Source organism: Eulemur rufifrons, chromosome 9 (assembly GCF_041146395.1).
Source record: "Eulemur rufifrons isolate Redbay chromosome 9, OSU_ERuf_1, whole genome shotgun sequence".
In the NCBI taxonomy this organism is placed as follows: domain Eukaryota; kingdom Metazoa; phylum Chordata; class Mammalia; order Primates; family Lemuridae; genus Eulemur; species Eulemur rufifrons.
Window position 1 is genome coordinate 16,790,024 of NC_090991.1, and position 23,213 is coordinate 16,813,236.

The 23,213-nt window shown below is 37.0% G+C and overlaps 1 protein-coding gene across 1 annotated transcript in view; it reads right to left on the bottom strand.

Annotated features, from left to right (window-relative positions):
* Nucleotides 1-23,213, bottom strand: part of EFCAB5 (EF-hand calcium binding domain 5) — a 108,806-nt gene that overhangs the window by 74,600 nt on the left and 10,993 nt on the right. The window contains exons 4-6 of the mRNA XM_069483112.1: nucleotides 19,596-20,166; nucleotides 2,939-3,095; nucleotides 220-268 (exon numbers count right to left, since the gene is read on the bottom strand). Of these exons, the coding sequence (XP_069339213.1) occupies nucleotides 220-268; nucleotides 2,939-3,095; nucleotides 19,596-20,166 (777 nt within the window). The remainder of the gene's footprint in view (nucleotides 1-219; nucleotides 269-2,938; nucleotides 3,096-19,595; nucleotides 20,167-23,213) is intronic.

Here is a 23,213-nt window from a genome sequence, read left to right on the forward strand (position 1 = left end):
ACAGAATGCTGGTAGTAAAATGGGCACTGGATTAAAAGGATTGAGAATCACTGATCGCTTCTCTGCTTTTCTACATTGTCTGTCTACAAAGTGCAGAAGAGACTAATTACATTTATAAGATCTCCGAATAATCTCTGTCTCCATATTGACTCTTCATCTGAATTCAGTATCCTTCCCAAAAAGAAAAAAATAAATAAAAATAGTAATAGGAAGACTTACCAAGATCAAAATCTGGATTTTGAAAAAAATCATGAAGAACATTCTGAATCTGCAAGTAAAAAAAGAAAGAAAGAAGCCACATGCTACTGTTCAATTACCACATATTTAGTATTTTAGACTAAAAGCCATTTATAGTCTTTCTATTTAAGTTCTGAGTGATCTTTCCAACTCAAGGACGGAAATAGTAATTTCCTATTTAGTTTATAGAATACTTCGAGGTATACAAAGTGCTTTTACATATATATTCTCAGTGATTCCCAACCTTTTTGTGTGAGAAGGACGGGGATGCAAGAATGATCCCATTTTGTCCCCTACAGGGGACATTTCTAGCAACCCTCAGACACTGGGCATGATGGAGCTAAGATACTTTTGCCAACCAGCTTGGCAATCCAAAGAACCTTCTATACTTCTGTATTCTTCAATTACTGAAAACAAAATTTCAGAGTTTTTCTTGATCCATTTTAAAAAATAGACTTTATTTTTTAGAGAAGTTTTAGGCTCACAGCAAAATTGAGCAGAAAGTACAGAGTTCTCATATACCCCCCCAACTCGCACACACACACGTACAACCTCAGCCTCCCCTACTAATAACATTCTGCACAAGAGTGGTATATTTGTGGGGTTTTTTTCCCTGTTATTGTTGTTATTTTTGTTTTTGAGACAGAGTCTCACTCTGGCACCCGGCTAGAGTGCAGTGGCAGGATCATAGCTCACTGAAACCTCAAATTCCTGTGTTCAAGAGATCTTCCCGCCTCAGCCTCCTGAGTAGCTGGGACCACAGGCATGTGACACCACACCTGGCTCATTTTTTCTACTGTTTTTTTTTTTTTTTTTTTTTTTTTTAGTAGAGATAGGTCTTGCTCTTGCTCAGCTGGTCTTGAACTCCTGATCTCAATTGATCCTCCCACCTTGGCCTCCCAGAGTGCTAGGATTACAGGAGTGACCCATTGTGCTGGCCCATTTGTTACAATTGATAAACCTACATTGACACATCATTATCACTCAAAGTTCACAGTTTATATTAAGGGTCTCTTGATATTATACATTCTATGGGCTTTGACAAATGTATAATATAATGCCATGAATCCACCATTACAGTATCATACAGAAAAATTCCACTGTCCTACAAATGCTCGGTGCTCTGCCCATTCATTCCTCCCTCCCCTCTCACTCTTGGCAATCACTGATCTTTTTACTGTTACCATAGTTTTGCCTTTTCCAGAATGCCATATAGTTTGAGTCATACAGTACGTAGCCTTTTCAGATTTGCTTCTTTCACGTAGTTATATGCATTTAACTTTCCTCCATGTCTTTTCATGGCTTGATAAGCTCATTCTTTTTTAGCACTGAATAATATTCCATTGTATAGCTGTACCACAGTTTATTCATCCATTTATCTACTGAAAGATACCTTGGTTGCTTCGAAGTTTTAGATATTATATGAGTAAAGCTGCTATAAACATCCATGTGCATGTTTTTGTTTGTACATAAATTTTCAATTTATTTGGATAGATACCAAGGAAAGTGATTGCTGGATCATATGTTAAGGTGTGTTTAGTTTTGTGTGTGTGTGGTAAAAAACATAAAATGTACCGACTTAACCATCCTTAAGTGTATGTATATAAGTATATGTGTAAGTATATTCACACTGTTGTGAAAAGGTCTCCAGAAGTTTTTCATCTTGCAAATCTGAAATCCTATACCCATTAAACAACTCCTCCTCCCCTCCTTCTAGCCCCTTGTAACCATCATTCTACTTCCTGTTTCTATGAATTTGTCTACTTTAGATACCTCATCTAAGTGGAATAATTCAGTATTTGTCTCTTAAGAGTATGTTTAATTTTATAAGAAACTGCCAAACTCTTTCATTTTGCATTCCCACCAGCAATGATTAAGAGTTTTTGCTGCTCCACATCCTTGCTGGCATTTGGTATTATCAGTGTTTTGGGTTTCAACCATTCTAATAGATACATAGTGGTATCTCACTGCTGTTTTAATTTGCAATTCCCTAATGACATAAGGCATCTTTCCATGTTTATTTGCCATCTGCATATCTTCTTTGGTGAGATGTCTGTTCAGGCCTTTTGTCCATCTTTTATAGTTGGGCTGTTTGTTTTCTTATTGTTGAGTTTTAAGAGTTCTTTGTATATTTTGGATAACAGTCCTTTATCAGAAAAGTCTTTTGCTAATATTTTCTCCTAGTCTGTGGCTTGTCTTTCTCGGTCCATTTTTAATCATTCACTTTAAACTGAAAATATTTGGCATTATATCTAACCAATAAGTATTTTCAAATCCATACATATATGAGAGAAAATATCTAACTCTTAGAATACAGTTGTTCTCTGGAACTAAGAAACACAATTTCTTAGGTCTTACAGAAATAGTCATATACACATACTCACCCACACAAACACATACAATAATTAAACAGACAAATGAAATCTATGTCTGCTTGTAGTGACAAGTTTGGGAATCTCAGCCAGAGTGAAAATTTAGAAATCTTCCTAGTTGTTTTTTTTTTTTTTTTTTTTTTTTTTTTTTTATGCTCAAGACAAAATTGAAGGAATCAACTCTCATGGACCAGACAGGTCAAGAATCAACTTACCTTAGTAGTACTGAAAATTTCAAGGGAGGCTTGCAGCATTGCACTCAGTATTCTAGCAATTGCCCTCTTATCACCCACCCTACCTACGCTTCACATATACCCCCCCTTTCTTACCACCACCATAGGAATCATTCCTCTGGGGTCTAAAATCCATTCATCGAATTGCTCCTGCAGAGCCTGTTTCCGAATGTTGGCAACCTTTTCTTTCACTTTGCTTATGCTTTCTCTTCGTTCTCTTCTCTGTTTAACACTCTCCTTCATCTTGGCTACCCTGAAGGATGTAGATATAGAAAACATGTTGTTAAGACCCTTGGATTTGATTCAGATTGTTCAAATGGCAGAATATGGGAGTTTGGAACCTCATTCAAACTTTGTACCTGTCTTTTCTCCGTGAAATCTTCCTTGATGCAAGCCTGTGGTGAGCCCTTCTTCCCCCAGCACTTACTGAATTTGGCATTAATCATAGGCTGCTTTCTACTATTATTTGACTTTCTATAGAGGTAGCACTTATTTTACCCAACTAAATACTATACTTAAGAAGTATTGGTGGGAATATGAATTAGTACAGCCATTATGGAAAACTTAAAAACTAAAAATAGAATTACTGTCTGATCCAGCAATCCCACTTCTGGGTATTTACCCAAAAGATCTGAAATCAGTTTTTCAAAGAATTGGCTGGACTCCTGTGTTCTCTTCAGCAGTGTTCACAATAGCCAAGTTATAGAATCAACTTAATTGTCCATCAACAGATGAATGGATAAAGAAAATATGGTATATAAACACAATGGAATACTATCCAGCTTTAAAAAACAAGGAAATTCTGTCATTTGTGACAACATGAATGGAATTGGAGAACATGTTAAGGGAAATAAGCCAAGCAGAGAAAGACAAATATCAAATGTTCTCACTTATCTGTGAAATACAAAGCAATCAAACTTGTTTTATTTTGAGAAGCAGAGAATAAAATGGTGGTTACAAAGGCTGGGGAGTGGGAGAAATGGGGAGATGATGGTCAAAGTGTACAAAATCTCAGTTAAACAGGAGAAATAAGGTTTTTTTTTAAAAGATTATTGCACATTGTGGTAAATATAGTTAATGTATTGTACATTTTTAAATTGCTAAGTAAATTTCAAATGTTCTCATCACAAAAAATAAGCATTTGAGGTGATGGATATGCTAATTAGCTTGATTTAATTATTTCACATTATATTCACAAATCATAACATCACTTTGTACCCTATAAATATATACAATGGTAAGCCGTCAATTTATAATTAAGGAAAAAAGTAGTGGTAATAGCCCTAGAAGCTGCCATATATACTGTAAGGGCAAGGTTGAATGCACTAAGGCATTAAAGTAGTGAGCTTCTCTCTTCCCTGGACACAGAAATCATCTGAAGGGATTGATCCCAGGTATAGGGTAGAAGCCTGGAAGAGACATTTATAACAAGCATCCCAGTTTATTCTGATGCCTTGGACCAAACTTTTGAGAACTCTATGTAGGAGTATATCTTGGCCTATATTGCCTTTATCTAGCCAGAGTCAAATGCTTTTACAGCCCCTGCTGAAATCCTGGGCATAATAGTTACCCTTGTACTCAGCTAGAATTACATCACCCAGGTTGAAAATGGGGGAAGAACTGTGATTTTAATTGTTTCTATGTTCATCTTCCCTATTAGGACTTCAAAAACCCCAAACTGGGTTTGATTGAAATCAAATCAAATGGCTCATAATAATAAAAATAGCTGCTGTTTTTTTCCCAATGCATGGCAGTTCTTCATCTTTGAAAGAAGAAAGACTAAGACAATCTTACAGATTTTTTTTTTTTTTTTTTTTTTTTTTTTTTGAGACAGAGTCTCACTCTGTTGCCCGGGCTAGAGTGAGTGCCGTGGCGTCAGCCTAGCTCACAGCAACCTCAAACTCCTGGGCTCAAGCAATCCTCCTGTCTCAGCCTCCCGAGTAGCTGGGACTACAGGCATGCACCACCATGCCCGGCTAATTTTTTCTATATATATTTTTAGCTGTCCATATAATTCTTTCTATTTTTAGTAGAGATGGGGTCTCGCTCTTGCTCAGGCTGGTCTCGAACTCCTGAGCTCAAACGATCCGCCCATCTCGGCCTCCCAGAGAGCTAGGATTACAGGCGTGAGCCACCGCGCCCGGCCCAGATTTTTTTTTTTTTTTTTTTAAATGCAAAAAGATTTTCAGTAAGAACTGGTAAATTGGATACCTATTAAAATTGGAGTCATTATTTTATGCATATATAAGGCCTTCAAAATTCTCTTTTGAAAAGCAAGCCTTCAAAAATAAACTTTGAAGTCTGAAAATAAAAGTAGGCAAGCAGTTTATTAGCGCAGAAGGACCTGTGTCTGAACTGTTGGAAGATTAAGTATTTTAAAGGAAGTGCTAAGTTTCTCTGGTGCAATTGCTAAATAGCCAAGCCCCTGACTACTGCTTATCTCTCAGAGCCCCCAGTCCCTTCTTCTGCCTGTCTCTCCTGGTCTTCCCCTACTATTTGTCCCTCTGCTGCTTTATGTCTCTTCCTCTCTCTATATATAGCGTTCTCCTCAATTTCTGTCTTCGTTCCCATGTGGCTCTCTATTCTGTATTGGTGTCTTTCACCCAGCTCTTTCTTACTATTCATGTATTCACTCATTTACTTACTAAACCAGTCACTCACTCATGACACAAATATTTATTTGGCACCTACTACAGAAATTCTGCCATTAAAAGGCTTAGGGTCCAAAGGCAGAACAGATAAGTAAACAGTATCATGTATTAAGTCCTCTATATTCTCATGTGATACAAAAATGAATTCACAAAATTGGTTTTCTGTCATATTTCCATCTGCTTGAAATATTTTTCTTCCTCTCTTTGCCTGACTAGATCCTCTACATGTTTTAGCTGAGGCTCAGACATCATATCCAAAACAAAATCTAGTTTTGTGCTTCAGGGCCACTGTACATGAGACAGCAAATATAATCCAAATGGGTTTCAAATCGGTTGTGTTACTCATTCAGAAAATGAATAAAATTTCTCTTCTGTAGCCTGCATTATCTCATGAGGATGTTTACATCAATCAACAGAATTCTAAAGCATCTAAAATTTTTAACTTTGGGCAGTATAGGGTAGACATAACCTACAAGCAGAATCACAGTACAAGGGGAAGAGAAGGGAAGAAAAACTACAGTGTGGAAAATTGCAAAAATGGTCACAAATTCTTCTTGTTCCTATACACATGTCTCTTTGTACGCAATGTTACTTTGCAGCTTGTCCCATGAACAGGTGGAATCTATTTCTGCATCCTGTGTGTCTACCTGTAGGCATGTGATATACTTTGCCCATGGGCCATTAGCAAATAGGATGCAAGCAGAAAGTTGAAAAGTGCTTGAACATAGGGGCTTGCCCTCTTTTATTGAACTTAGGAGCCCTTCCACTACAGTACCACCTTGGAAATGAGCCTAGGCTTACTTGTTGCATAATGAGCCAGTTATCTTCATTGCTTTTACAAACAGTCAACCAACCATTAGGAAAGTGATTAAGGCCATCAACTGCCATATTACTGCAATGCCTGACTAAGTCCAATTGATACCATGTGAAGTAGAGATAAGTCATGAGCCCAGCCCAAAGTTGCCAACCCACAAAATCACAAACAAATAAATGGTATTACTTTAAGGTACTAAATTTTGGGATATTTTGTTATGCAGCAAAAGTTACCTAATTAAACAGTTCCCATATATGAACAAGTGTTTTATTTTTTTTAATTTTCAATAGATTTGGGGGGCACAAGTGGTTTTTTAGATGCATGGATGAATTGCATAGTGGTGAAGACAAGGCTTTTAGTGTACCCATCACACAAATAGTATACATTGTACCTGATAGATAATTTTTGATTTCTCAGCCCCCTCCAAACCTTCCCACTTCTGAGTCTCTAAAGTCCATTATACCACTCTGTATTACCATGTATGCACATCCTTTAGCTCCCACTTAAAAGTGAATACATGCAGTATTTGTTTTTCTGTTCCTGAGATACTTCATTTGGAATTATGGCTTCCAGTTCAAACCAAGTTGCTGTGAAAGACATTATTTTATTCTTTTTTATGGCTGAGTACTATTCCATGATATATAAATACACCACATTGTCTTTGTCTACTCATCAGGTGACAGGCATTTAGGTTGATTCCACATCTTTCCAATTGTGAATTGTGTTGTGATAAACATACATGTGTCTTTTTGATATAATAACTTTTTTCTTCCTTTGGGTAGATACCCAGTAGTGGGATTGCTGGATTGAATGGTAGTTCTACTTTTAGTTCTTTGAGGAATCTCCATACTGTTTTCCATAGAGGTTATACTAACTTACATTCCCACCAACAGTGTATAAGCATTCCCTTTTTACCACAACTGCACCAACATCTATTGTTTTTTGAATTTTTAGTAATGATTGTTCTGACTTGGGTACGGTGGTATCTCATTGTGGTTTTAATTTGCATTTCTCTGATGAGTCGTGATGTTGAGCATTTTTTCGTATGTTTGTTGGCCATTTGTATATCTTCTTTTGAAAATGTCTGTTCATGTCTTTTGCCCACTTTTTAATGGGATTATTTGCTTTTTCCTTGCTGATTTGTTTCAGTTCTTGTAGATTCTGGATACTAAATGTCCTTTGTTGGATGTATAGTTTGCAAATATTTTCTCCTATTCTTTCGGTTGTCTATTTACTCTAATGGTTATTTCTTGTTTTGCAGAAACTTTTTAGTTTAACTAAGTCCTATTTATTTATTTCTGTTTTTGTTGTATTTGCTTTTGAGGTCTTAGTCATAAATTCTTTGTCTAGGCCAATGTCTGCAAGGATTTTTCCTAAATTTTACTCTAGAATTTTTTATGGTGTCAGATCTTACATTTAAGTCTTTAATCCATCTTGAGTTAATTTTTGCATAAGGTGAGAGATAGGGCTACTGTTTCATTCTTCTGCATGTGGCTATCCACTTTCCCCAGCACCATTTATTAAATAAGGCATCCTTTCCCCACATATGTTTTTGTCTGCTTTGTCAAAGATCAGTTGGTTGTAGGTGCATGGTTTTAATTTTGTGTTCTTCATTCTGTTTCATTGACCTATGTGTCTAATGTTATACCAGTACCATGCTGTTTTGGTTATGATAGCCTTGTACTACAACTTGAAGTTGGGGTAACATGATGCCTCCAGATTTGTTCTTTTTACTTAGGATTGCTTTGGCTATTCAGGCTCTTTTTTGATTCCACATGAAATTTATGATTTTTTTCCCCTAATTCTGTGAAGAATGACATTGGTATTTTGAAGGGAATTGCACTGAATCTATAAATCATTTTGAGCAGTATGGATACTTTTAACAATATTGACTCTTCCAATTCATGACATGGAATGTTTTTCCATTTGTTTGTGGCATCAGTGATTTCTTTCATCAATGTTTTGTAGTTCTCCTTGTAGAGATCTTTCACCTCCTTGGTTAAATATACTCCTAGGTATTTTAATTTTTTTTTTTTTTGCAGCTATTGTAAATGGTGTTGAGTTCTTGATTTGATTCTCAGCTTGGCTGTTATTAGTGTATAGAAATGCTACTGATTTTGTACATTAATTTTATAACCTGAGACTTTACTGAATTTATTTATCAATTCTAGGAGTCTTTTGGAGGAATCTTTAGGATTTTCTAGATATAAGATCTTATTATCGGCCGGGCACGGTGGCTCACGCCTGTAATCCTAGCACTCTGGGAGGCCGAGGCGGGTGGATCGCTCGAGGTCAGGAGTTCGAGACCAGCCTGAGCAAGAGCGAGACCCCGTCTCTACTAAAAATAGAAAGACATTATATGGACAACTAAAAATCTATATAGAAAAAATTAGCCGGGCATAGTGGCGCATGCCTGTAGTCCCAGCTACTCGGGAGGCTGAGGCAGTAGGATCGCTTAAGCCCAGGAGTTTGAGGTTGCTGTGAGCTAGGCTGACGCCATGGCACTCACTCTAGCCTGGGCAACAAAGTGAGACTCTGTCTCAACAACAACAAAAAAAATCTTATTATCAGCAAACAAGGTAGTTTGATCTCCTCTTTTCGGTTTTGGATGCCCTTTATTTCTTTCTCTTGCTTGCTTGCTGTGGCTAGGACTTTCAGTACTATGTTGAATAGAAGTGGTGAAAGTGGGCATCTTTGTCTTCTTTCAGTTCTTATAGGGAATGCTTTCAACTTTACCCCATTCTGTATGATGTTGGCTGTGGGTTTAGCACGTATGGCTTTTATTATTTTGAGGTGTGTTCCTTCTGTGCCTAGTTTTTTAAGAGTTTTTTTTATCATGAAGGAGTGCTGGATTATATCAAATGCTTTTTCTGCATCTACTGAGATGATCATACAGTTTTTGTTTTTTATTCTGTTTATGTGGTGAATCACATTTATTGATTTGTGTATGTTGAACCATCCTTGCATCCCTGGGATGAAACCTACTTGATTGTGGTGAATTATTTTTTTGATGAGCTGTTGGATTCAGTTTGCTAGTATTTTATTGAGGATTTTTGGATCTATGTTTATGAGGGATATTGATCTGTAGTCTTCTTTTTTTGTTGTGTCCTTTCCTGGCTTTGGTATCAGGATGATACTGGCTTCTTAGAATGAGTTAGGAAGGATTCCCTCCGTCTCAATGTTATGGAACAGTTTCAGTAGGATAGGTGCCAGTTCTTCTTTGTAGGTCTTGCAGAATTTGGCTGTGAATCCATCTGGTCCTGGGCTTTTTTTTGTTGGGAGACTTTTTTTTTATTACTGATTCAATCTCGCTCTCATTACTGTCCTGTTCAGGATTTCTATTTCTTCCAAATTTTGTATTTTTCTCTATAGGGAATACCTCAACACTGAGCACTCAGTAGTTATGCAGTAAATACTGATTTTTTTTTGATAAATTTTTTATTTATTTTTATTTATTTTTTTATTTCAGCTTATTATGGGGGTACAAAAGTTCAGGTTACATACGTTGCCCATGTACCGCCTATCCCCCCAAGTCAGAGCTCCAGGTGTGTCCATTCCCCAGACAGTGCGCATTGCACTCATCATGTAGGTATACACCCATCCCCTCCTCGCACCCCCACTCCCCGAGTCAGCACCTTCAAGTGTGACCATTCCCCAGACGGTGCGCAACGCACTCATCATGTAGGCATACACCCATTCCCTCCCCCCACCCCCCACCTCAGTCTGATATCCGATTGGTATCATTCCCAAATGTGCATTTAGGTGATGATCAGGGAAACCAATTTTCTGGTGAGTACATGTGATGCTTGTTTTTCCATTCTTGGGATACTTCACTTAATATAATGGGTTCCAACTCTCTCCAGGAGAACCAAAGAGATGTTGTATCACCGCTATTTCTTATAGCTGAGTAATACTGCATGGTATACATATACCATAATTTACTAATCCAATCATGAATTGATGGGCATTTGGGTTGTTTCCACATCTTTGCGATTGTGAATTGTGCTGCTATAAACATTCGGGTACAGGTGTCTTTGTCATAGAATGACTTATGTTCCTTTGGGTAGATGCCCAATAATGGGATTGCTCGATCGAATGGTAGGTCTATTTGAGTCTGTTCAAGGTATCTCCATAATGCTTTCCACAGGGGTTGCACTAGTTTGCAGTCCCACCAGCAGTGTATGAGTGTTCCTGTCTCTCCGCATCCATGCTAACATGTGTTGTTTTGGGACTTTTTGATAAAGGCCATTCTCACTGGGGTTAAGTGATATCTCATTGTGGTTTTGATTTGCATTTCTCTGATGATTAGGGATGTTGAGCATTTTTTCATATGTTTGTTAGCCATTCTTATATCTTCTTTTGAAAAATTTCTATTCATGTCATTTGCCCACTTTTTGATAGGGTTGTTTGAGTTTTTCTTGCTGATTTTCCTGAGTTCTAAATAGATTCTTGTTATCAGTCCTTTATCTGATGTGAGTATGCCAGCTCTCAACCAATTGACACAAACCAGATTCAAAATACCAACATGTTACAGGAAGAATTTCAATTATGGATTATAAACAAGCTGAATAATATACAAGAAAAAATGGATAACCAACACAAAGAAACCACAAAAAATATACAAGATTTGGAAGAAAAATTCACTCAAGAAATTGAAATATTGAAGAAAAACCAAACTAAACTCCTAGAAATGAAGAATTTATTCAGAGAGCTACAAAACACAGTGGAAAGTCTCAAGAGCAGGGTAGATCAAACAGAGGAAAGAATCTCAGAGATTGAAGATAACTCTTTCCAATTAAATAAGTCAGTCACAGAGATAGGACAAAGAAATAAAAGAAATGATCAGAGTCTACAAGAAATGTGGGATTATGTGAAGAAGCCTAATGTGAGAGTTATTGGCATTCCTGAGGGTGAAGAAGATAATAAGCAAGGGTTGGATAAGATATTTGAAGACATAATTGAGGAAAATTTTCCAGGGCTTGCTAAAACTCTAGATATACAGGTTCAAGAAGCTGAAAGAACCCCTGGGAGATTCATAGCAAATAGGAAAACACCACACCACGTAGTCATCCGACTGACCAAAATATCCACTAAAGAGTCCCTTCTCGAGCTGTAAGGAGAAAGAAACAAGTAAATACAAAGGAAAGCCCATTAGAATTACCCAGATTTCTCAACTGAAACCTTACAAGCAAGAAGAGGTTGGGGCCCCATTCTTACTCTTCTGAAACAGAATAATGCCCAGCCTAGAATCTTGTATCCAGCTAAGCTAAGTTTTCTATACGAAGTAAATACTGATTGAGTAAAGACTCCTCAATAAATTCAAGTTATTCATTCATTCGTCTAATACACACTTATTGAGTCCAAACTGTACTCAGTGTTCAAATATAGGTATGATAGAAAATATTCCCTGTCCTCAAAGAAATTATGGGCAGGTAAATAACAATTACATTACAGTGTGCTAAGGGCTGACATGAGAGTATAAGTGCTTCAGAAATATAAGAAATATATTTTTCAAGTAGTTAATCCAAACCAGTTGTGACAGAAGATATCCCAGAGGAAGTGGTACTAGTGCTGATTCTTGAAGGACAAGGAGAAACTAGCCAACTAAAGAAGCGAGGAGAAGGATGTTCTAGATAGAGAAGGCTGGCATTCTGTATTTTAGGTGAGGATATCTGGCTGGTGGTTTTGATTAGCTAATATGTATGAGACAGTAAAACTGATGTGCATAAAGAATGCAATATAACTAAGTCTGGGCTTGGTAGTCATTGTCATTATATGCTAGGTACCTCAAACATAGTGCCTCCAAGCTTTGAGGCTGGCCTTGATGGTGAGAATTTCCTATTTCTAAATGAGGTGGTTGAGTCCCACCTGAGCAGCCTTCCTGGAGAAGTAAGAAAGATTAGGGCAGAAGCCAAGAGAGTAAGGATATTCCCCCGGAGGGCAGGGGGAAGCACGGGAAACATCTGTTTTGGTGGTTTAGGACTGAGCTAGGACAGAGGATGTAAAAACAAAGAGAGTTATATGTAAGTCTTCAGCCGTTACAAGGCCAGAACCCCTTCTATGAACAGACAAATCCTATCTCCTTTTGAGGATATCAGTTACTGCATAGTTTAAAATGAATCAATGAAATTATATAGGAAACTCTAAAAATTTCTGGACATCTTGGATAGTCAGAGGTTTCTACTTCACATCCACCACACCTTGTCAGACAGTACGCCAGATATCCAGCCATAGCGGGACAGAAGTTAACTCAGGAACTCTACCTCGGTCTCTTTCACATTAGGAATATTCTATGCCACTGAAGCAGAACAGAGACTTACTCAATATCAAGTTGCAGGGTGGGGTGCAGAATATAAGAATATCATCCAGGGAGACCATGATTTCTCAGTCCATATATAGTTGAATTTATAATTATTTAATAATGGTATATATACATACACAACAGGGTATGGTTTAGAGAGGGATATGAAACTAGTCAGTGTACATAAATTATTATTATGCTTCAGGCTGAACAAAAGTAGAACCTGTTTGGATAAAGTCCTACCACATACCATTGAGTATAATAGTCATTTGAATACTGTAAAAAATATTTTCCTTATTTATTCATCCACTTTGGCATACTCTGTTTTACTGGATTGATAAAATCTGATATTCAAAACAGATTGACAAGATGATTAATATTACTAATATCACCTGTGGAGAAGCACCTGTGGGATTTCCTAGCATAACATAAGCACAAAGTTTTGGCTCAGTAAAGAGGTGGCAGCTGGTGTGTAGTATGAACAGACAGCTGTCTAAGAAGCCACTGCTTCCTGGCAACTGAGGAAGACCCATACTGAGGATGAAACATTCCCTTCATCTTGCCAAGTACTTGTGCTGGCAGCATATATGGATAAGTTAGACATTTTGAGGCATTTTTTAATACAAAAAGTAAGTACTTTGAAGTAGATCTTAGAACCTGTTGTAGATGCCACATTCCAATAGAAACATACATGATAGATTTTGTCACATAGCTGCATAAATTGCTTGAACACTATGTGAGTTAATCTGCAGGGAATTATAATAAACAAAATAATTTTAAAACTAGGCCCTATTTTCTGGAATAGTCTGAAATTCTAACATTAATAGTTTTCCTTTTTTTTCCTGTTTAAAAATTTTTTTTAAATAACACATAAAATTGACCCCCTTTTGATGCATAGTTTTATGAATTTTAACACATATATGAATATGTGTAACCATCACTATAATCAGGCTATTAAATGTTTGTAATCCTATTTTAAGAGCAAATATTTTTCATTATCAATTCATATTAAGGTGGTATTAACCTATCAAATACGCATTTCCAAGTACTGGAGGAACTGAGTCGGGGGAAAAGATACTTAAAAAAATATCTGATGAAAAGCAGTAAATTATATTGCATATATAAAACCTACACAGCAGTGATACTGTGTTTTTCAGATAAGTGGCTACTACTATAAAAATTGTTCCAAATAAGTAAGGAGTGTCTTCTCTACCTATGGCTCTTAGACACCTTTTTGCCCTGGGAAGTAGGTAGATAAAGGGTTTTGGGATCAAGTTGAAGCAAATAAACACTTTAATATTATCACCAGAAGACACAGTCTTGACAAACCAAACAAAATTTTCATTTGTCTTTTTTCTTGAATACAAATAAGGAAAATGTTGATTCCTAAAGTGAATGGACTTCTCCAGGGTTCTGTAATGAATTGAAGACAACACAAACAATGATACAGTCTAGAGAATTTCTAAGCAGTACTGTTTTTACTAAGGTTGCCGAGTATACAAACTTTAAGTCAATAGGCATTGGGAGCAGAACATGCTATTGTAAAGCATCTTTAGGATTTCTGAATATCCTACAAATGCCTGACACTGTCATCTGTTGACATATAGATCTTGGATTTTTGCCAGAGAGAGAGATGAAGCCCTAATCCTAACAATCCAGGCAAACAAAGCATCTTTGATTAACTCTTTCATGAAATGCCTATAATAGTGCTACTCCAATAGAAACCAAGGCTTAGAATAGAAATAGAAAATTAACTTTTATCAAACCTTAAATGACCTTAAATATACAGACTTTCAGTTCAAGACACATCAGTAAAACAACCTAACCCTCTTGTGTCATGGCATTTGTTGGCAATGGAACCTAGACAAGAGTCTTAATGTGCTTATTACTATTCTTAATTATAGACATTGATAAATGCCTAGAGTTTTATGTACTGACTGAGATTTACATATTTCTAATAGGATTTGTCAATATATTGGTTTACAGCCCTGACACTGGTTCCCAAACAGTAAGTATTTTTTTTATAGAAATAGATCTAAATACAATCTAATTTATTGCTCTGCAAGAACAGATAGTGAGCGGAAATGTTTCTTAAGCTATTTATTAAATTTAATGACTCTGCTTCCTGCATGCTATTGGAACTTTTCACCAGTACTAAAACTCTCTTAATTTGGTTTCTCTTTAATTTGGTCTTGAAAGTTTAGTGTGCATAATAACCTCCTGTGGAACTTCTCTTTTCTTTTCTTTTTTGAGATAGGGTCTTGCTCTGTTGCCCAGGCTAGAGAACAGTGGCATCATCATGGGTCACTGCAACAGCCAACTCCTGGGTTTAAGTGATTCTCCTGCCTCAGCCTCCTGAGTATCTGGGACTACAGGTGGGTGCTACCTAGGCCGGCTAATTTTTGTAGTGATGGAGTCTTACTATGTTGCTCAGGCCAGTCTCCAACTCCTGGCCTCGAGTGATCCTCCTGCCTAGGCCTCCCAAAGTGCTATGATTACATTAGTAAGCCACTGCACTTGGCTCCTTTATAAATTTTAGTATAAGTGTCCATGCCAGAAGATGGTCAAAGGAAAATATGGAGATTCAGGAAGAGATTCAGAGATTCAAATTGTATTGTTTGTGTTTTAGATCTGGAAGAGGCCTACTAGACATCATTTAGACCAGGGGTCAGCAAACTACAGCCTGCAGGCCAAATCTGGCCCACTGCCTGGTTTTGTATGGCTCAAAAGCTAAGTGCAGTTGTTATATTTTTAAATGTTTTTTTTTTAAGTCAAAAGAAGAAGAATATTTTGTGGCATCTGAAGATTATATGAAATTCAAATTTCAGTATCCATAAATAAAGTTTCATTGGAACACAGCCATGCTCACTAATTTACATGTCTATGGCTGCTTTTGCACTGTAACAGCAGAATTGAGTAGTTGTGACTCAATTTGCCAGGCAAAAAGCTTTTATTTTTATGTGATCAAATTTATCAATATTTTTGTGATCTTGAGTCATGGTTAAAAAGGATTTTCTCTGGTATAAAGGAATTTAACTCCTGGTCTCTTTCTTCTAGTTTTTGTATGGCTCCATTTTTTACATATATATATATATATATATATACACACACACACACACACACATTCACACACTTAGTGGGTTATATTCCGAGGACAAAAAAAGCTGCAAATAAAACTAAAACCTCATTTAGTACTTTTATCATTAGTAGGCTTGTTGGGTTTATTATTCTGAAGCTATTTTATGTAAATTGTAGGATTAAAAAAATCAGTAATTATGTCAACGTTGTTAGGAACTAGATTTTTCAGTGTAAGAAAAAAAGAAATAGAAATGTAAAATCAAGGAAATTAAGTAAAAACCCTGAAGCATTATATTTGATATGAAACTATCAATATAAACTCATATTTAAAAAAATTATATATATATATATATATATATATGTTTTGGCACAGTTAATTTTAATGACTCTCCTTTGGGTGGGGGAGAGGTCACACTATCCACTGTTAAAGACACCCCAAAGGTTGTCTGGCACTTTGGTATAGAAAGGATTTGGTCTAATCTTGTGCTGGCTTAGGATACAAAAAGGCACATAAAGTTGGTGGCTCAAACGGCTCTGCGCTGAGTTGAAGCAGAAGGTGGACAGGGAAATGATCTGGGATAGATGGTAGAAATGTGGGCTTGAGTTCTTATTGACCAAGGTAGTTGGTCCTGGATGGATGCTGGGGCGGCCAAGGGCAGCCTGACCCTCGGCTGGGTAGACGCTGCTGTGGTGGCCCCTGTCTGCCGCGTTCACCAGCTCAATGCTTTGGAACCACAGGTGGATCTTCTCTGGGGTTCCTCCACTGAGTCGCTGACATGGATAATGTTCCCGCTGATGTGAATGCTGTAGTCTCCTGGTATGGTCCCTGGGATAGCCTCAGGCAAGTTGGTGTATCCTATCATGGCCCTCGAGGGTGGACCACATTGTACCCTTCCCAGACCATGGCCACCACGGGCCAGAGCTCATGTAGCTGATGAGGGTAGGGCAGAAGGGCTTTCTCCGCAGGAGGTGCCTTCTCCGCAGAAGGCAAGGAAGCCTTCCGTTGTGGGCACAATCTTCAACCACACCAGGTGGATCACATCTCCAACAAGCGGCCCACTGCACCCCATCTGGCTTCAACTTGACCAGGGTCTGCTCCTGGGTCCAGAAGGGCCTGCAGGAGCTGGAGCCCACCAGCTGCACAGCAGCCCCAGAGCGCCCATGCTGGAACAGACCTAAAATTTATTAGGTCATTAAATATGAAATGTCCTATTTCAAATCAAAAGTGTAGTTTATTATATCTCAAACAAGAAGCAGTACAATTAATCAAAGTATGCCCCTAAACTATCCACAGGGTTTTGCCATCATAACGGTAGTTTGTTTATGCCAGCAGCAAAGAAGCCTGGAGAGTGAGTGGTAATGAAAGGTTTCCCACAGCGTGTTGAGAATTGAATATTTTTCCTTGCAAGAAGTGGTCCAAAGCCTGGAAGAAGTGGTAGTCAGTGGTGCAAGGTCTGGCAAATAGGATGGGTGACAGAGAGTTTCCAAGTCCAGCTGCTGTAGTTTGAGCAGCGTTGTTTGTGGGACTTGTGGAGCGTTGTCTTGCAAGAGGATTGGCCTATCTTTATTGACCAGTCTTGGCTGCTTAATCACAAGCATTCTCATCATTTTGTTCAACTGGTTGCAGTAGACATTCACTGTAATATACTGACCAGGTTTCTTGAAGCTGTAGTGGATAATACCAGTGCTGGACCACCAAATGGACACCATTAGCTTTTTAAATACATTGAATATATATTAAAACCCATGCATCTGTAATGATACTAAAAAAAAAGAACCCTTTCCCAAAAGGGGAAAAAGTTTTTCATGTGCTGCCACTGGTGGTGACTATTGATAGGTAGGTAGATATAGATGTATATAATATTCTTAAAATCTGTGATTAAAAGCAAAAAAATATTTATTCTGTCTTACTAGTAGGAAGACTATGTAACCAAACACATAGCAACCATGTGGGGTTTATTTCAGGAATTCTAAGATAGTTCAATATTAGGAAATCTATTAATAAAATTCATAATTAATGGATCTCAGGTGAAAAATGATCATCTCCATAAGTGTTGAAAAGTATTTGGCAAAATCAACAGTCAGTCTTGAGTTTTAAAAATTACTCTGTAAGATAGAAATTAGGTACTTTTCCTATTGTGATCAAATATTCTTCAGATCCATATATATAGAACTTACATATATATTTTTAAAAACTGCAAGGTGAAGCAGTAACACAAGAGGCATTTCTACTAAAGACATAAAAAGACAAGGATGCCTGGATCACCTCTCTTATTTAACATTATATTGGAGGTGATAGCCAATGCTATTAGGTAAGAGAAAGATGTTAGAAGTATAAAAATTGAAAAGGAAGAAGGAAAACTACTACTATTTGCAAACAATATGGTTGCCTCCCTAGAAAACCCAAGAAATCAACTAAAATTTCATTGTAAGAGAATTCAGTAAGGTAGCAGGGCACCAAATTATACAGAAATTAATAGCTTTTATGTCTTCAGACTACATCCAGATAGAAAATATAATAAAAGAAGAAAGTCCCACTTATAATAGCAACAAAAAAATAACTAGTAATAAATCTAAAACAAGAGATCCAAAACTTATATAAAAAAATCTTTGAAGACAATACCGATGGATACAAAATAAGATGAGCAAATGGGAAGATACCTGTTCTCAGGTAGAAACACTCATCGTTACTAAAGATGTTGGTTAAGTTAATAAAAAATATAATCTGATTTCAATAAACATTACAGTAAGAGTTGCTTTGATTTCCTCTCTCCACTTTTTTTTTTCAAGTAGACAAGTTAATCCTAATGCTCATATTAAAAAAGTAAACATGAGAGAATAGCCAAGAGACATCAGAAAAAAAGAAGAGCAAATAGTGGGGACCAGCACCGTCAGGTTTATTAAAATATATTTAAAAGTCTCAATAATTAAAGCAGTGTGGTAGTAGTGCGTGAAAGGGAGACAAATCAGTGCCATCAAATAGAAAAATCCAGAAACACACTCCAAAATATATAGGAATTTAATAATAAAGGTTCATCTCAAACCAGTGGGGGCAAAGATAGACTACTCAAAAATTCTTGAGACTACTAAGTAGCCATTTGAAAAAGGATAAAGTTGGATCCTTACTTTACATGTTATACTAGGATAAATTCCAAATGAATCAATATTTAAAATGAAAATTAAAATCATAATATTTCCAGAAGAAAACATGGGAGAATTCTTTTAATATTTTGAAATGTAACATTGACTCAAAATCCAGGTGCTATAAAATAACACTTAAATTTGACTACACAGAAATAAAAAAATCTTCTGCATGAAGATTTTTGGCAGGTGAAAAATGGAGAAATATTTGTAACTAATAGCATACACTTTTGTGTTAAAGGAAGAAAATCAAGAATCCACATATGCATTTGCTTACGTATCCATAAAGAAACTCTGTAAGGATCCATAGAAAATTAAGAAAAGTAGTTATCTATGGCAGAAGTAGAGAACAGGGTAGATGGAGGAGGAGAATGGGAGGTAAACTTTTCACTGTGCAACTTTTAATACATTTTGGCTTTTGAACAGGTGAATATATTGCTTATGTGGAAAGTTGAATTTTTAAAAAGTACCAACTCTCCTATAGCTTCCTTTCTGGTGCAGAGAGACAAATAAAAATAAAAATCAACATACATTTGGAGTCCTAGTGAGACAATTAAATCCATGAACACAAGGAACTTATTTAATACACTTCATTAACCTTCACAGTGCCTCAAAAAAAGTAAAGCACACAGAAGTAGCTCAATAAATACTTTCTGAATAACTATAACATCACTTCTTTTAAGTCCTATTTGTGTGATTATGTTATTGTTCTACTAATTTTTCAATGTAAGGAGACAGATCATCAATTGAAAATATGACAAACTGTACCTGTTGCAGATAGTGTTAGGAACATGTATCTTCAGGTCTTCTGTGACCTCTTTCATCACCCTCTGGTAACCAGACATTCCTCGGTCTTTGATATAAGCAGGATTGTTTCTCATTAAATATTCCCCCAAATGATTAATTGGATCAAACTTGGTTGGAATATCAGCTTCTGTCAAAAGCTTCTTCTTTTCCACTTGTGATAACATGTTTTCCACTCCAGGAACTAAGGTGGGTAGAAGTTTGTCAAGCAAATATGCACGAGTATCCAGTGTCATGCTTTCTGTATTAAACCACTCTTTGGCCAAATTATCCTTGGGAATTTTTTTTTCAGCCTTTTTTTCTAGTTCCTTCTTTAGGTTATCCTTATCTATTATTTTCTGCTGCATTGTTAGGGATCTTGCCTCCATTCTTGCAAAAAGATTTTTCTTCCATGGTTGTTCTAGCTTTGATTTCAGTTCAGATTTATCTAAAGCAAAAACGGCTTTTGCAGGTTTTCTAACTACAACATTCCGTGAGGGTTTAGAGTCCTTTATCAAACCAGGTGAGATATTTGGCTGCTCCTCCAGGTTTATTTCTGAGAGGAAAAAAAAAGTGAAATGTAAGAAATATTAGAAGTAGGATTTTAATCTATGTGACTTCAGAATAATATTAGAAAAAAGGTTTTTTTAATATCCATTTACACAGTGTATTGTAACACTATCAGCTGAAAGTAACAGAAAATCAGACAACAGTGACTTTAACCATAAAGTCATTTATTGTTGACTCAATCAGAAGTCATTCAGCAGTTCAGTGATTTCATTAAGTACCTAGCCTGTTTCTATTGCTTTTCGTTCATTTTTTTGTGCTTCTACCTCACGATCACACAATGGCTATTGTGTGACAGTTCCAGCCATCATTTCCTCACAGGAAAAAAGGAGTGAGAACAAAGGAGCTTTCTCCTCTTGAAGCTCTGTTTTACTATTAAAGAGGAAAAGATCCCAGACTCCCTTTATATTTCATTGGTCCTAACTAGTATACGTGCCCACACCTAGACCAATCACTGGTAAAGGTAAATGGGATTACTATGAATAGTTTGTTTGATTGTTTTGAGACAGGGTCTCACTCTGTTGCCCAGGCTACAGTGCGCTGGTGTGATCATAGCTCACTGCAACCTCAAACTCCTGGGCTCAAGTGATTGATCCTCCTGCCTCAGCCTTCCAAGTAGCTGGGATTACAGGCACCCACCACCATGCCTGACTAATTTTTTCTATTTTTTGTAGACGGGGTCTCGCTGTGTTACTCAGGCTGTATGCATAGTTTTAGCCAATCATAATTTATTTATTTATTTATTTTTAGAGACAGGGTCTCACTATATTGCCCAGGCTGGTCTCAAACTCCTGGCCTCAAAATATCCTCCCACCTCAGTTTCCCGAGTAGCTGAGACTGCAAATGTGAGCCAACTTGCTCATCTATAATTTATTTCTTAATGTCAGGGTTTGAACCAAATTTCTCTGATGTCAGGTGATTTTCATCTGCTACAAAATTGAGGTTCAGTTGGCAGGCAAAAAGGTGGGAAAATGTGTGCTGTCTACCACACATGTACATTTAAATACATTTGTTCCCATTCTTTTATTGCCAGTCTCATTCATATTTTCATTTTACAAATGCAGGACAGAGATATTAGACCAAAATGGTGGCCCGAGAACAGGCATCTATATTCCCTACCTACCAAAATATCTAGAAATGACAGGAAATGTATTTTTAAAATATAGCATAAGAATGCTGCAATCATGAAGGTGGCCTTCAGTAATTAGAAATTTGGAGGATCTCTGAAAAAATGTAAGGCAAGTGGGATTCACTGATTGATGAAATGATGGGACTAAAAAGATACAAGAGGAGACCACTGTGACATTTGGGAGCAGCTTTGAGGCATCCCAAGTTTAGAGGATATAATAGATATGGGTAGCAGGGGAAAGAGTGACCATTTTGAGTTATCTTCATCCCAGTTTATGCAAATCATCAGGCACCAGAGTTGGTCACCCTTACACTGGCATAAGGAGTACAGATGTTTAGGCTAGAGAGGCAGGATTTTCACACAGAAAATGAATTATTGACAGACTTCACTGTCTGCACATCTTGTTCCTTCTCCACAATCACTGGCAGTAGACTACAGAAAACAGAAACTCTACCCACAGGAAAGCAAACAGGGAACCTCAAATGCAAATGTAAGTACATATGTATAAGAGGCATAGAATGTTTAAAGAAAACCATCCCCATTGCTAAATTCAACAAACATAATAACTAACACCACCCAAGGAAATATCATTAAATAGAACAAATGTAAGGAGTTTCTAAACGAATTATAATTGATATCCTCAGAGCAGAGAAACTAGAAGAAATAAAAACATTATGAATGTTATTTAAAAAGAATAATTAAGAGAACTTGGACATCTAGTGCTTACATCTCAGCTTCTAATATCATTCTCCAATTAAAAAAAAATCAGGACTCCTCCAAGATATGGCTGATTCCAGGACTAGGGCAAGAAATATACAAGAGGAGACCATGCACAGTGGCTCATGCCTGTAATCCTAGCACTCTGGGAGGCGGAGGTGGGAGGATCGCTTGAGGTCAGGAGTTCAAAACCAGCCTGAACAAGAGGGAGAACACATTTCTATACAAAATAGAAAAATTTGCTGGGTGTGGTGCTGTGCGCCTGTAGTCCCAGCTACTGGAGAAGCTGAGGCAGGAGGACTGCTTGAGCCCAGGAGTTCGAGGTTGTGGTGACAAAGATCAAACCACTGCACTCTAGCCTGGGTGATGGAGTGAGACTCTGTCTCAAAATAAATAAATAAATAATAAAAATAAGACGAGCCTGGAGCATCTTGTAGTGCCAGAAAATAAGGAAATGCAAAACAAAAACAAAAAAAACCCCACAGTAAATAAGTAAATGGGGGCAGAATAGACTAATCTCCTGTGTGGAAGTATTCCAAATAATTTTTGTAGATACTCTGCACTCAAGGACGTACAGCGTAACTCCCCTTTCCTTAAGTGTGGGCTACATACAGTGACTTCCTACTAAAGAGTACAGTATGGAAATGGGGGGAATGATAACTTCACAGTTGAGAAACATGACAAATACTATCCCAGGCTGATGATCAATATTTATATCAACAGTTTTAAGTCATGTTGATAGCATATACCCTTGATATGATGTGATGACAGTGGTATTTTACCTCTGTAGTCTTCCTCCCAGAAAACTATAATCCCAGTCTAATCATGATAAAAAGAATATGAGACAAATCCCAACTAAGGGACATTCTACAGAAATACCTGACAGTATTCCTTAACACTGTCAAGGTCACTGAAAACAAGGAAAACTGAGAAACTGTCAGAGCAAAGAAAAGTCTAAACAGACATGAAATTAAATATAATATGGTATCCCAGATGGGATTATAGAACAGTAAGAGGATATTAGGTAGAAACTAAGAAAATCTGAATACAGTATGGGCTTCATTAATAATAATTATTAATATTGGCTCATTAATTGTGACAAATGTGACATATTAATGTAAGATATTAGTAATAGATAAAACTGGGTTGTGGGCCAGACGGGAACTCTTTGTATTGTCTTCACAATTTTT